Raw genomic sequence first — 14,978 nt, forward strand, 5'->3', positions numbered from 1 at the left:
ACTTTCTCTCACCCATATGCCATTCACATTCAGTTGTTTAGAGATCCAAAGCTGGCCAAACCAGGGATTCATTTCTAGCCCAGTAAGATCATACTTCATGGCCTATGGAAGATGTTCTCTCTTTTCTAAATTCTCTGTGGCACTGTTGCTTCACATCTCTTGCTGCTCGTTGTGTCTCTGACACTTTGTTCTGTGCTCTCCCTCATGCTTGCCTCCATTACACCTGTTTTCTGACTCTTGAAATGTTGGCTCTGCCATGTGTTAGCTGTGTAAACATGGGCAAGGTATTTCCCTGTCTGTACCTCATCCATAATGTGTATATAGAAGTTGATTGCTATCAAATTTATTTGGGGGATTATGGTAAAGAGGTGCAACATCCAGGACAGTGTCAGCACCATAACGGATGCTCAATACGTGTTAAAACTAAGTGAGAATAATAACAAAAATAATAAGAGATACTACTGAGTACTAAAGATGTTATAAATAGTACTTCATGGAACCCTCATAATAACTCCATGAAGCCCATATTATCATTGTCCCATTTAACAATTTTAAAAAATCTTAGTTATTTAAAGTTATACAGCTTGGTTTTCAATATTATGCTCTATTTTCCAGGATCTTGTCTTAACAGTTGTTAAAAATACTGTGAGATGCCACATTGGTCAGTATTTTTAAAAAATGATGACTCTCTTTAACTCGGCAAGATGGCGGACAAGTAGGAGACCCTGTTTCAACTGGTCCCCTAAAGTGAGCTAAATATCTACCAGAACACTCTGAACGCCCATGAAATCAGCCTGAGATGTAGGATTATACACTTCTGGATCTCTACGTGAATAGAGGATCATCAGTGGAGAAGTAAAGCAGAGTGGGTACCCTCAGACTGATATCAAAAGATCAGTAGAAGGGGGGGAGAGCCACCAGAAGTGACCCATTGGAAAGTAGTACCCCAATATGAAAGTGCCCTGTGGCTGAGGACCAGAATTAACCTGGAGTCTGGTTGAAGGCACTGAAAAAGAGCAAAAGAGCCTAAGCGGTAACTGGTGGAATCAGCTGGTCACAGGCATGGGCCTAAGCCCACAGACCCAGGACGGCCACCACCAGCAACCACCTGTGTCAGAGAGAGTGTGGGGGAGCCTCTGCCGTCCCTGAGCTCACAGCTTTTGGCTACCTGCACCACCGCTCGTCTGGGCATATTCCTGCTCGCGCGTGAGAGTCTGGTGTTAGCACTGACCCACACTCTCTAGGTTCACACCCTTCTGTTCTCTGCATGACCTGAGTGACCGCAGGCTGTGAGTGTGCTCCCCCAACACCTGAGAATGCTTGGTATGGGTGCCAGCAGGTGCTTTTTAGGACCCTGGCCTTCTGCTTTCTTATACACTAACAATGAAAATATAGAAAGGGAAATGAGAGAATCGATTCCACCTGCTATAGCACCAAGAACCATAAGACACCTGGGAATAAATCTAACCGAAGAGTTAAAAGGTCTGTACTTGAGAACTAGAGAAGACTCATGAAAGAAACTGAAGAAGATACAAAAAGATAGAAGACCATTCCATGCTCATGAATTGGAAGAATAAACATTGTTAAAATGTCTGTACTGCCCAGAGCCATCTATACTTTCAATGCCATCCTGATCAGAATTCCACGGCATTTTTCAAAGAGCTGGAACAAACAATCCTAAAATTTATATAGAACCAGAAGAGACCCCGAATTGCCAAGGAAATGTTGAAAAAGAAAAACAAAACTGGGGGCATCACGTTGCCTGATTTCAAGCTTTACAAGAAAGCTGTGATCACCAAATCAGCATGGTACTGGCGCAAAAACAGACACATAGACAAGTAGAACAGATTAGAGAGCCCTGATATAGACCCTCAACATTATAGTCAAATAATCTTCGACTAAGCAGGAAAAAACATACAATGGGAAAAAGAGTCTCTTCAATAAATGGTGCTGGGAAAATTGGAGAGCTATGTATAGAAGAATGAAACTAGACCATTCTCTTACACAATACACAGACCATTCTCTTACACAATACACAGAGATAAACTCAAAATGGGTGAAAGACCTCAATGTGAGGCAGGAATCTATCAAAATCCTAGAAGAGAACATAGGCAGTAACCTCTTCAATATCGGCCACAACTTCTTTCAAGACATGTCTTCAGAGGCAAAGGAAACATGGAAAAATGAACTTTTGGGACTGCATCAAGATCAAAATTTTCTGCACAACAAAGAAAACAGTCAACAAAACAAAGAGGCAACCTACAGAATGGAAGAAGATATTCACAAATGACACTACAGACAAAGGGCTGATATCCAAGATCTATAAAGAACTCCTCAAACTCAACACACACAAAACAGATAATCACATCAAAAAATGGGCAGAAGACATGAACAGACAATTCTCTGAAGAAGACATACAAATGGCTATCAGACACATGAAAAATTGTTCATCATCATTAGCCATCAGGGAGATTCAAATCAAAACCACTTTAAGGTACCACTTTACACTAGACAGAATGGCCAAAATCAACAAGACAGTAGACAACAAGTGTTGGAGAAGATGTGGAGAAAGGGCAATGCTCTTACACTGTTGGTGGGAATGCAAGTTGATGGAGCCACTTTGGAAAACAGTGTGGAGATTCCTTAAGAAATTAAAAATAGAGCTACTCTGTGACCCTGCCATTGCACTACTGGGTATTTATCCCAAAGATACAGATATAGTGAAAAGAAGGGCCATCTATATGCCAGTGTTCATAGCAGCAATGGCCACAGTTGCCAAACTGTGGAAAGAGCCAAGATGCCCTTCAGTGGATGAATGGATAAAGAAGGTATGGTCCATATATATAATGGAGTATTATGCCTCCATCAGAAAGGATGAATACCCAACTTTTGTATCAACATGGACAGGACTGGAGGAGATTATACTGAGTGAAATAAGTCAAGCAGAGAAAATCAGTTATCATATGGTCTCACTTACTTGTGGAGCATAAGGAATAACATGGAGGACACTGGGAGAAGGAAAGGAGAAGGGAGTTTGGGGAAATTGGAGGGGGGATGAACCATGAGAGACTGTGGATTCTGAGAAACAAACTGAGGGTTTTGAAGGGGAGGGAGTTGGGGGGTTGGTGAGCCTGGTGGTGGGTATTAAGGAGGGCATGTATTGCATGCATCACTGGGTATGGTGCATAAGCAATGAATTTTGGAACACTGAAAAAATAAATAAAAAAATTTTTTTAAAGTAAAGTAAATAAATAAACACGAGGTGCAAGGAGAAGTTTTCCCAAAAGGGAAAAGGAAAGATGTTGTGTTATACTTTTTTCCTTTTTTTAAGATTTTTTATTTATTCATTTGAGAGAGAGGGAGATTACACAACAGTGAGAGCACAAGCAGCGGGGAGGGGAAGGGTCAGAAGGAAAGGGAGAAGCAGACTTCCTGCTGCCTAACTTGGAGCTTGATCCCAGGACCCCAGGATAATGACCTGAGTCAAAGGCACCCAGGCACCCCAGATATTGTGTTATCTTGAATAATCAGATAATATGTTATCTTGAATGGAAAGATCAGAAAAGCTTTCCAAAACCCAAACTTGGTTTTAAGGAGTAAGAGAAATTATCCAGAAACATGGGGAGTGGTGGGAAGTGGAGAAAGGATTGAGATATGTTATCATCATGAAAAAAGCATTGTAACTACCAAATTTATATTTCTAAAATACTGCCTTAATCATTCCACTATCTTACTTGGAAATTTTCAACAACTCCTCTTTCCGTACAGGACTTAACCTTCTCAATTCTTTTAAAGCCCAGTTCAAGTCCTTCCCGTTCTGTAAAGACTGTTTACAACTCCAGTTTCTGAGGCTTCCTGTCCCCTCTCTTTTGTTTTGTGAACTTCCTAGTGCTTACTGATTATAACTTTCTTTAAATATTTACTGTCTGCTGCTGGATATTGTTAGTAAATTTCTTGCACAAATCTTGCACCACTCCATCTAAGTGGTGACCATCTTACTAGCAGGGAGCATGTCTATCCCTTTGCATCTGTTTCCATTCCTTGTCCATAGTGGGATCCCAATCAATCTGTGCTTTTGAACAGGAGATAAAGTTTCTGGGAAGTGGTAAACCGATAAGAGCACAAAGCTGTAAGACAGTAGACATGAGAGCTAATTCTGTCTTTCAACACTTAGTTGAATGTTGATCAATTCACTTTTTGACTGACTCAGTTTCCTTCCCTGCAAAATGCAAGGTGTAACCAAGTCAGACTGCAGAACCACAACATTTAGTATTAAATGTTTAATTAAATGTTTTACAAAGTTAAAGTGCTATATAATTGAAAGTTCCTTTTTTATTTATCTTATTTGCATGTATTAGATAATCACTTTTGCCCATACACATAATCATAAAACGTGTTCTCAGAGGGTTTCTTAAATAGAGAAGATATGATATATAGAAATTGTGTGTCAGACTCTTCAACCTGAAGAATTTTGAGTACTAAGATATTTGTAGGATCCCATACTACGTTTAGACAAAGTAACATGATTATTTTAGCTGCTATCCAATGTAGGTAATGCCCAAATTAGATATCTGGTATGTTTCTAATAAACACTAATAATAATTATTATTATTAATAATAGTTTCTAACAAACACTAGAAAACACTCTAGTATTTTCAGACTATATTCTATCTTATTGGCCTTGATTCTAAACTAGTCCTACATCAAAAGGAAAGAATAAATGTTTCTAAACAGTAACCAAAATCTAAATAGTCACTCACATGTTCCTTCCTAGTGTTACTAATATAGAAGCATTTTTATGATTAATTTTTCTCTCTTTGGCAAACACTAAATTTTGCTACCAAAGAGATTTTTGTTTTATTAACAGAATTTAGTATAGCGGATGTTACAAATTAAATTGTGCCCTGCCCACATTCATACGTTAAATCCCTATCTCTCAGTACCTCATGATGTGACCTTATTTGGAAATAGGGTCATTGCAGATGTAATTAGTTGGCCCAAGGTCATAATGGAATAGAGGGGACCCTTCATCCAATATGACTGGTGTCCTCATAAGAAAGGAGAATGCCACTTGAAGAGAGATGGCCACATGACAACAGAGGCAAAGACAGGAGTGGTGCATTTATACGCAGAGGAACACCAAAGATGATGGATCGCCACCAGAACCTGAGTAGAGGCAAGGAAGGAGTCCACACAGTCTCAGAGAGAATGGCCCTGCTGACACCTTGATTTTGGACTTCTAACCTCCAGAATTATGTGAATGAATTTTTGTTATTTTAAGTCCTAGTCTCAGCTGATTAAACTGTTCGGTTTTACTGAAATCTTCAGTTACCATTTAAAAAAAATTTATTTTATTTTATTATGTTATGTTAGTCATCATACAGTACTTCATTAGTTTTTGGTGTAGTGTTCCATAATTCATTGTTTGCATATAATACCCAGTGCTCCATGCAATATATCCCCTCCTTAATACCCATCACCCAGCCCCTAACCACCCTCCCCTCTAAAGCCCTCAGTTTATTTCCCGGAGTCTATAGTCTCTCACGGTTTGTCTCCCTCTCTGATTCCTCCTCTTTACTTTCCCCTCCCTTCTTGTAATGTCCTCCATGCTATTCTTTATGTTCCACATACAAATGAAATGATATGATAATTGTTTAGTTATCATTTTGAAAGCCTAATGCATTCATGCAGATATGAGAGAACCACAGCATTGAGTAATATAACTGAAAACTGTCTGTCCATTCTCAAGTATTTACTCAGCTTATATAGTTTTCCCTATCTGTACTGAACAGATTTCAAATGGGTGTTTTTGTGTTGTAAGGAAATTATTCATTTAGAGGATGTACTTTAGAACTTTCAATCCATGATCTTCCTGCTCAGTAAACTAAAACTGTGAACTTAACACATAAGCAAGTCATTCCTTTAATAAATTGGAAGGCTCATCCTCTTATGAAAAGTGAATACATTTTAAATGTAACATTGTGTTAATATGATTGAATAACTGATAACAATGTTTCAGTCTTATGAATTTAAAAATCTCATTTTTATTTCTCTAGAGAGGTTTCCAAGAAAATGGTTGATGTCCTGCCTTTCATTATGCTGCATGTATTGGAAAGTTTCATCAGGATCCTCACAAGGAATGAATTAAAATCTGACTGGAAAGTTGAATTCTGATTTTTGAGGTATTTATCATTAGATAAAGGAAAACAACATAGAATTGTTTTCTTTGAAAAATATTTATATAATTTAATTGAACAGTATTCATTTAGCACATACAATATGCCATGAAATGTCCTAGGGACCATGGAAGCCAAAATGAAGGAGATATAACTCCCTGTTCCAGAGCTCACATCTTAAAAAGATAGATGAGAATGTGAGCAAGACATGGAAATGTAATGTAACAAGTGCCATAATGTAAATTTGTATAAAATGTTCTAGAAATAAAAATAAGGGATGATTGATTCTAATTGAGCATGTTGGGGGAAAGAACACCAAAGAGTTAAATGTGAGAGATGTTGAAGGGTGAATGAGAATTTACTGGTTAGACACCACAGACAAGGAAGGGTCTTTCAGACAGAGGGGATAGGCGAGAGGATGACTGAGAAGTCAGAGGAGACCTTCTATTTTGGGATTGGCTGGGCAGTGATCTTAAAGATTTTTATTTAGTTAGTTAATTATTTTGAGAGAGAGAGAGAGCATGAGTGGAGGGGAGGGGCAGAAGGAGAAGGAGAGACAGACTCCCCACTGAGCAGGGAGCCCGACCTGGGACCTGGTACTCGATCACAGGACCCTGGGATCATGACCTGAGTCAAAGGCAGACACTTAACCAACTGAGCCACCAAGGCACCCTGGGCAGGGATTTTAACAGAGAAAGAAAAATAACCATTACTTCTGAAAGAAAAATAGCTATCACTTTCTTAGCACCTTCTATTTGCTAGATTTTGTGCTATGAGTAGAAGTATGTAATGAGGTTCTGTAATTGAAACTGCCACTAAATTTTTAAAAAATATTTGTTGCCTGGAATTTGTTTGAGAAAAGGAAGTACAACTGCCAATTAATATTTCTGTTTTTGTATCACTGAAGATTCAAATTTCGCCTTTAAAACAAGTGTTCATTTGTTTGGGAAAAGCAACACAATGAACTTCTCATTATGCAAATAGAACCAGTGGGATGGAAATAGTGAAATTTGAAATCATGAGGGTATAATCTATTCTAGATGATATGAAAAGTTTCCACTGAGGGTCAAAATCTGCTGCTTAAGATTCTTATCATGACTGGGAGTCTGGGCTTAAAGGGCATGGGAGAAAACCTATGTTACCTTCTTTCTGTGCTGGGAAAAGCTGAAGGACTCTGGATGCTGGGTAGGAGGGAGATAGAGAAGGGTGAGGGTCGGTCTGGCACCAGGACAGCAATGGACAGGAGACTCCTGGTTATAAGAAATGGCTTAAACTCCAGAAACACTCATCCCTGGCACATGGTTTTTAAATAACTTTCCACCTTAAAAGCCCCTTTTATTAACACACAGTTTTCAGCAAAATTTGGTCAAACATTGAAAATGTTCTTACTCCTATTAATTTGCCAAGGGCTACCTTAACATTACCACAAACCTGGTGGCTTAAATAACAGATTTATTGTCTCATAGTTGTAGAAGCTAGAGGTCTAAAATTAAGGTGTGGGTACCATTGGTTTCTTTTGAGGACTGTGAGCTGTGTTCCAGGCCTCCCTCCTTGGCCTGTAGATGGACATCTTCTCCCTCTGTCTCTTCACTTAGTCTTTCTGCTACATATATCTCTGTATCCAACTCTCTTCTGTTTATAAAGACTCCCCCTATGTCAGATGAGGGCCCACACTGATAACTTACTTTAACTTGATTACTTCTATAAAGACCCTGTCTCCAGAAAAGTCACAATCTGGGGTAGTGGGGGTTAGGATTTAACCCCCATATGAATTAAGAGAGACATAATTCAACCCATAACCATTGTTCTTGGAGGAATTAAAAGAGAAGCCTGCATCCATACTGTAAGAGAAGTTGTATGAGAAGTGTGGCCACAGTTTGGAGAAGCTGATATGGATGGCTTTGTGGGCTGTGCAACAATCTTGCAGAGATTCCTAACATGCTAGAGAAGGGAATTCTGGCAAAAGCCCTTATTTCCTGTTGTCAATTGAGTCTGGGACTTGTGTTTTATTATCTAGGCTTTTATTAACTGGGCTGAAGATGCTGGGGCTACCTTGGCTACAAGTATCACTATTCCAAGACTGATAAACCACAACTCAGGACTGTCAAATGACTCTCCTAAGACCCCACTGCTAGTACATGGCATGAATAATTTCTAAACGCAGTGTTTTTGACCCCAAATTGTGATCTTTCCAAAAGAGGAAGAGAGAGAAAGAAATTTGAAAATAAACAAGTTAATCCCCCAAGTTGTTATTTCTGTTATTAGAAGATAAACTGTCACGTCATTTTATCTCCAATAGCTTACATGTAGTAGGACCCCTCCCCCAATACTCTTTGAAAGACTGAATAATATCCAGATAGAGATATACAGATGCTGGGGAATTAGAAGAGAGGTTGGGGGAGAGTTTCAGATTTTAGAGACATGAAGAATAAGGGACTAAAAAGAGAGTAAGAATAAAGAATAAAAGAGAGTAAAGAAGGAAGAATAAAAGAGAGTAAGAAGAAGAAGATTTTGATGAAATTCTAGTAAACATTAGTTGGGAACAGAAAGAAAAAAAAACTCTAAGTCAGGGAGCAAGAAAATTTTACAGAAGAGAGAAAAATAAACAGAAGCGAGTAGTGCTCCAGGGATTGAAGAATGCAAGGTTTTCAAGAAAAGGGGGATGGTCAATAGTATTAGGATCAACAACCTAGAATTAGGGTGAGAAAAACATAGGATACCTCATTCTCCAGGATGACAAGGAAGGTAGAAGGAGAGAAGATCTTAAAGATGTATACGGACCTTGAGATGAAGGGTAGAGAGGCAGGTTTGCTTAATGATATGTCTTCTTTAAGGAATGGGAAGTTGAGACACAAGTTGAGAGTGAGAGAAATCAACATAAAGTGGCACCTGGGAATAGAAGTCAGGTTTTGCAATTGCACTCCTGGGTATTTACCCCAAAGATACAGATGTCATGAAAAGAAGGGCCATCTGTACCCCAATGTTTATAGCAGCAATGGCCACAGTCGCCAAACTATGGAAAGAACAAAGATGCCCTCCAACGGATGAATGGATAAGGAAGATGTGGTCCATATACACTATGGAGTATTATGCCTCCATCAGAAAGGACGAATATCCAACTTTTGTAGCAACATGGACGGGACTGGAAGAGATTATGCTGAGTGAAATCAGTCAAGCAGAGAGAGTCAATTATCATATGGTTTCACTCATTTGTGGAGCATAACCAATAGCATGGAGGACAAGGGGCGTTAGAGAGGAGTAGGGAATTTGGGTAAATTGGAAGGGGAGGTGAACCATGAGAGACTATGGACTCTGAAAAACAGTCTGAGGGGTTTGAAGTGGCGGGGGGGTGGGAGGTTGGGGTACCAGGTGGTGGGTATTCTAGAGGGCACGGCTTGCATGGAGCACTGGGTGTGGTGAAAAAATAATGAATACTGTTTTTCTGAAAATAAATAAATTGGAAAAAAAAAAAGAAGTCAGGTTTTGGTGTGGTTTGTGTGAGTATTAAAAAAGAAAGTTGGGGCGCCTGGGTGGCTCAGTGGGTTAAAGCTTCTGCCTTCGGCTCAGGTCATGATCCCAGGGTCCTGGGATTAAGCCCCGCATCAGGCTCTCTGTTCAGCAGGGAGCCTGCTTCCTCCTCTTTCTCTGCCTGCTTTCTCTGCCTACTTATGATCTCTGTCAAATGAATAAATAAAATCTTAAAAAAAAAAAGAAAGAAAGTTGAAGAAAAGTAAGGGGTCCCCAGCTCCAGCCTCAGTGAGGCCAGAAGGGGATGTTTTCTGGGTTTTGCTTAAGAAAATTAATAGTTGGAGAGCAGGAGTGGCCTTATGAGTAGGTTGGGGATTGAGGATGATTCGGGAGAAATTAAAGCAGGACGAAGACCAAGTAGCAAAAAGCATTAAAGATATATGGTGAGAATATGATTGAAATGAGTGACTGGATCCCACCTAAGTGTAAAAACAAGGAAAAGCCAAGAGGTTTAAATGACAAAAGGCCCAGAAGAGGGGTGTATAAGCCATACAGGCTTTGAGTTTGCAGGAAAAATTAGAAATGAAAAGGACAGAATATCATTCATTAAACATCTGCTTCTTTTAAAAAATTGAGGCAGAGTGTGAATTGAGTTATGTGGGCACCACTTACTTTGAAGTTTCTCCTGTTGGCCAGAAGCATGATATTAAGAAATTAGTGTCAACGATTATTGTTTCCCGAGATAAGCCTTTGCAATTTCCATTTTATATTAACTATCTAAACCTGGCCGTTGGATTTCCTATTTGTCATTCAATGACTATTAGAGCACTAGCTGTCAAAGTTGATTTAACATATCTTTTAATTGTCAAGATAACATATCTTTTGATTGTCTGGTAGCATAAGTATGGGCAGGGGGGGTTCCTGAAATGTAACAGAAGATAGGTATTTAAAATTCCAATTAGTAAAGAAAGTAGAGAAAGATAAGTTTGTATAATAAAACGAATAAAAATTCCTTTTCATCTCAACATTCTGGCTTGCAGACTTACATTTCTTCATCTATTTCAGAGAATATTGAGCCTTTATATTCAGTTCTCCTCATGGCAAAGCATTGCTGGCAATGTTCAGACTTGCCTTTGTATCCATGAAGCGGAGTTATACTTCCAAATGCATTTTTCTTCCGATCAGTGGCCTTTTCAAGTATCTGTTATCTTTCAGCCAGCTATTCAAATGCATCCATAAGTGAAAACATAAGAACCAAATAATAAAATGACATTACCAACCTAGGGAGGCTTACTTCCACTTCCTCTTCTTGCATCTCGGAGAACCATTTTAGGAGTTGATGAGCAGTAATTCGCTTTTCCATTTCTTCTATGTGCACGTCTTCTGCAGGAAGTACAATGATTAAACTAAACTTATCACCTTTATAAGGTAATTCCAAAACCTGGTAGTTCATGGATGATTCAGAAAAATAACCTGAAACAGAGAAAGAAAATATTAAATAAATATCCTTGGCAATTCCCAAAATCATGCTTCGGAGGACGATTTTTCACATTACCATATTTTGTTCTCACAAGAGTCTTCATCATCGGGATTTTGACTGCCGCACCATCCTTCTTAGTAAAATTCATCAGCTGTGTGCTCTCTTTTGTGAATTTCTGCTTCCAATCACCCTTGAAATAAATAGCATTCACCAGGACAAGCCGAGTCAGAGGACCAAAGTCTTCCTCTGAAAACATGTCTTTAATTTTCCCTGTGATGCAAGTGGAGGAGGAAACAGTAAGATATAAGCAATATTGGTTCAGTGGGACTGCTTTATATAGCACTGAAACAAAAATTTCTTTTGCAGATCAGTTATAAACAGGTGCTTTCTCCACTAACCTTGGCAATTCTGAGAGCAAAAAGCAGCACTATTAAACATTTCACTTAGAAACAGGTACAAACAGATATTACTAGGAAACAGGAGATACAAGACTCTCTGAGGCAAATCTGGACAGACCTACTAATGGACTCTCTTCAGCAAGATTATTTATGTGAATTGTTTTTCAGCCAGAAAGAACAAAAACTGAATGTTTCTGCCTGCATATTTACTCATAGTTTTCAAACTTTATTGCAAGTTTCTCCAGCAGGTCAATCAGAATTAGTAAGTTAATGGTACCCTCAAACCTTCTGCTCCCATGGCTAATGCCAGTGACCACTGGAGAAGGGACAAGAATAGAGTTGCTAGCGTGATCTTCTTCTTCAAAACAACCACCCAACACAAAAGCATGACTGAGTGCCATGGAGCTGTCTAGGGATGTTCATTATGTGTCCCATTAATGATACTTTCTTGTGAAAGCTGCTCAAAACACCAATCTCACATTCTCAACTATGCCTCCCTGTATGAGGCTTCTTATAAAGAATATGGTGGCCATTTATGCCATCATAATTTTTTGTAGCAGAATGGATAAACAAAGAAACAAACCACTGTTAAACAAGGACCTGATATATGTTTGTTATTTCACATACATTATTCTCAAACTTTCTAATAATCCTGAAATGTTCTAATACTATCCTCATTTAAGGTGGGGCATAGCTTAGAACTAAGTAGGATGTGAATTCAGATCTGAGTAACTAAACTTTTGTTCTTTCTACTGTGTGACTCCATAGTCCCTGAGGAATTTTAGCTGGCTTGTATTGAAATTAAAGTATAGATAACCACATTTATGATAAGACTATCAACATTTCTTATTAAACATTAACCCATCCAACTAAGATGTGTTATTTACAGTAATATGTGGAAAAGAAGGCACTTGAGGTTGACAGATCTAATTTTTACCTGGCCAAAGGCATTATTTCTACAGCCATAGATTAAAAACCTATGCTTAAACAAAAATTATCATTAAAGATTTTTCCATTAAAATTCTATGAATAGGTGTCTCTCAAAAAACTTGTATGCTTTTCAAAGCAGCTTACAGTCTGTCTCCGTTTTACCATTTAGTACTAATTTGAATAACAGGGAAGCAAAATGGGAGAGCCCTCTGAGCCATAGTTTAGTAGGAAAATGTTCAACCATTCTTTACTCTAGGATATTAAAAACCGTGAATACAATGGCAAATAATGAGTTTATGAAAATGGGAAACTTTACCATCTGTTTTGCTTTCTACCCAGGTACTTATTTTCTCTGCAGAAGTCTTTGCATCCTGAAAATCCACCAGTTTTATGGCACTCTGAAAAAATTCCTTGTTGCTATGGAGATACTGTTCTTTCACAGTGAATCCTTCTTGAAGGTAGAGGGCATTGGCAAGATTAAATGTAAATTCTTGCTTTTTCTCTGAGATGGCAGAGAAAAATGACTTCAGCACAGAAAATTCTTCCCCTAAAAAATAATTATAATGTATACTGACATATTGAACAACATAAAAACAACAGCTTTTCAGCTTTGCTTCTAAACACTGATTCATATCACTATTTTTGCACCCTTAGGTATAACTAATGGTCCTTCCTGAGTTAGTATAAATATTTTAAGCATTTATCTTCATAGAATATGCATTTTATAAAGAACTCAGTTCTTAAATAGGAAGATTGTCATGTAAATTTGAAATTCACCAAAAACAAGAATGTGCATTTAGAAAAGCTGAAGGAAATTCCCTTTTTATAGTCAAATTTAGCTCATTCTTACTTGTTGGAAATTTATCTTTAGAACCTCATTCTTTGCATAACATGTGATATTTATGGAAGGAAAATACTAATGAATATTGATGGGAGGATGACAGTGACGAGCAATCTTTTTCAATATTGTTTTTTTTTTTTCAGCTTAAGAATTGCTCTGTTGTGAGCAATGGCACCTGTCCAAGTTTTGAAATTTATGAGCAACCCCTATAATCAGCTCTAGAGATGCACAAGAATCAGAATTGCCTATTTCTTCAGGTTTATGAATGTATATATTTTGGCTGTCTACGTGAACAACAAAGATCTTTAACCGTTCCAACTATTGCCAGTAGCCAAATGAGGCCACCAGAGTCAGCTAGAATCGCTGTTGGCCTGTTATTTATTGTTGCTCATTCTGACCACACTGTTGTTGGGAAGGTAGATGTGCCTAGGAGACAATTCAGCTTTGGTCCTTGTTCAGGGGCTTCCTATTCACGAACAAAGATATTGATGCTTTTCAATCCCTTCTGGCTTAATCATGGGACTCAATCATTAAGTCTAGAAACTGTATTTCAAATCAAAGCTCCTTTCAGGGCTTTGTTATATTTTCAGTTAAATAAAATGCTATTTTTATAACTTAAAAATTGAGTATAGGCAATTATTCTTTATTGGAGAAAACATAAATGGAGAAAACACATTGGATTCCCACCGAATAAAGAGAGAAAAGTTTTAATGAAGACTGCCTTGAGTTGTCCATTGGAAATAAGGCATTTGTGTGTGTACATGTGTATGCGTGTGCGTACACTTTATCGGAGAGTTAACAGTCATAGGCATCTTTGTGCAAATAAGAATACGTTCTCTTCCTGGTGGGGGAGGGGGAGAGCTATAGCCCCATGGCCTTATATCTTGTCTGGCTGAGTGGAGCCTACATTTTAGTCCCCACTTCTCTCCTTGTCCTCCCCTGCTTTCCTGCAGGTACAACCCAAATAACCATATTGGAGTCTCTGTGAAGTATATTTCATTATATTTCAAACTCCATAGTTCTCCATTCTTGGGGATATAGATATAGACATAAACAATTTTAGCCATAAGAACTTATTGCCCTATGGTTGAATTTGAAGAATTTCAGCAAGTCCTTACAATCCTAGAATTCTTACATAAGGAAGGGAAGAAGGTTAATCTATTTTACTTATTTATGCAATTTCAGAGGCAGTCATTTGCAATTTAAAGCTGAGGGAATTATCTCAATAAATGGGAGGCTACAGAGAAGACTTTCTGAGAGAAAACGTGAGTATTTTCAAAAGAATTAAATAAGGTCAGAAATGAAGTGGCAGAATTTGAAACTAATCTTCAGAAATTTGTAATTTACGAGCATTTTTAAAGGAATGGGGGGATAAAAGAAAAGGGGGAGAAAAATAGTTCTGACTCATTTGTCAGAGCAAAAAGATTTATGTCAAGTACTTAAGGTCTAAGACTGTATGACAAACAGTCAGTTGCCCTCTGATAAATCACTGGATTCAGAAGTCAATGAAAAATGTCATCAAGTAGCACAAGTTTGGAGGAGAATATAAAGTTATCTGCCTTATAAATTTGATTAAATTTATAGATTAATAACCTCTTTCACAAGATCAAAAAGAATATGTATACATGGATCCTAATAAGCAAAGCGAATCAATTTATTTCATTTCCTAAAGCAGAGCTAGAGAA

The 14,978-nt window shown here is 38.1% G+C and overlaps 1 protein-coding gene across 1 annotated transcript in view; it reads right to left on the reverse strand.

Moving 5' to 3' along the window:
- The window catches only part of SERPINI2 (serpin family I member 2), a 36,363-nt gene that overhangs the window by 14,875 nt on the left and 6,510 nt on the right, over window positions 1-14,978 (reverse strand). The window contains exons 3-5 of the mRNA XM_044255100.1: window positions 12,769-12,999; window positions 11,200-11,394; window positions 10,925-11,117 (exon numbers count right to left, since the gene is read on the reverse strand). Of these exons, the coding sequence (XP_044111035.1) occupies window positions 10,925-11,117; window positions 11,200-11,394; window positions 12,769-12,999 (619 nt within the window). The remainder of the gene's footprint in view (window positions 1-10,924; window positions 11,118-11,199; window positions 11,395-12,768; window positions 13,000-14,978) is intronic.

This window comes from Neovison vison, chromosome 6 (assembly GCF_020171115.1).
Source record: "Neovison vison isolate M4711 chromosome 6, ASM_NN_V1, whole genome shotgun sequence".
NCBI lineage: Eukaryota > Metazoa > Chordata > Mammalia > Carnivora > Mustelidae > Neogale > Neogale vison.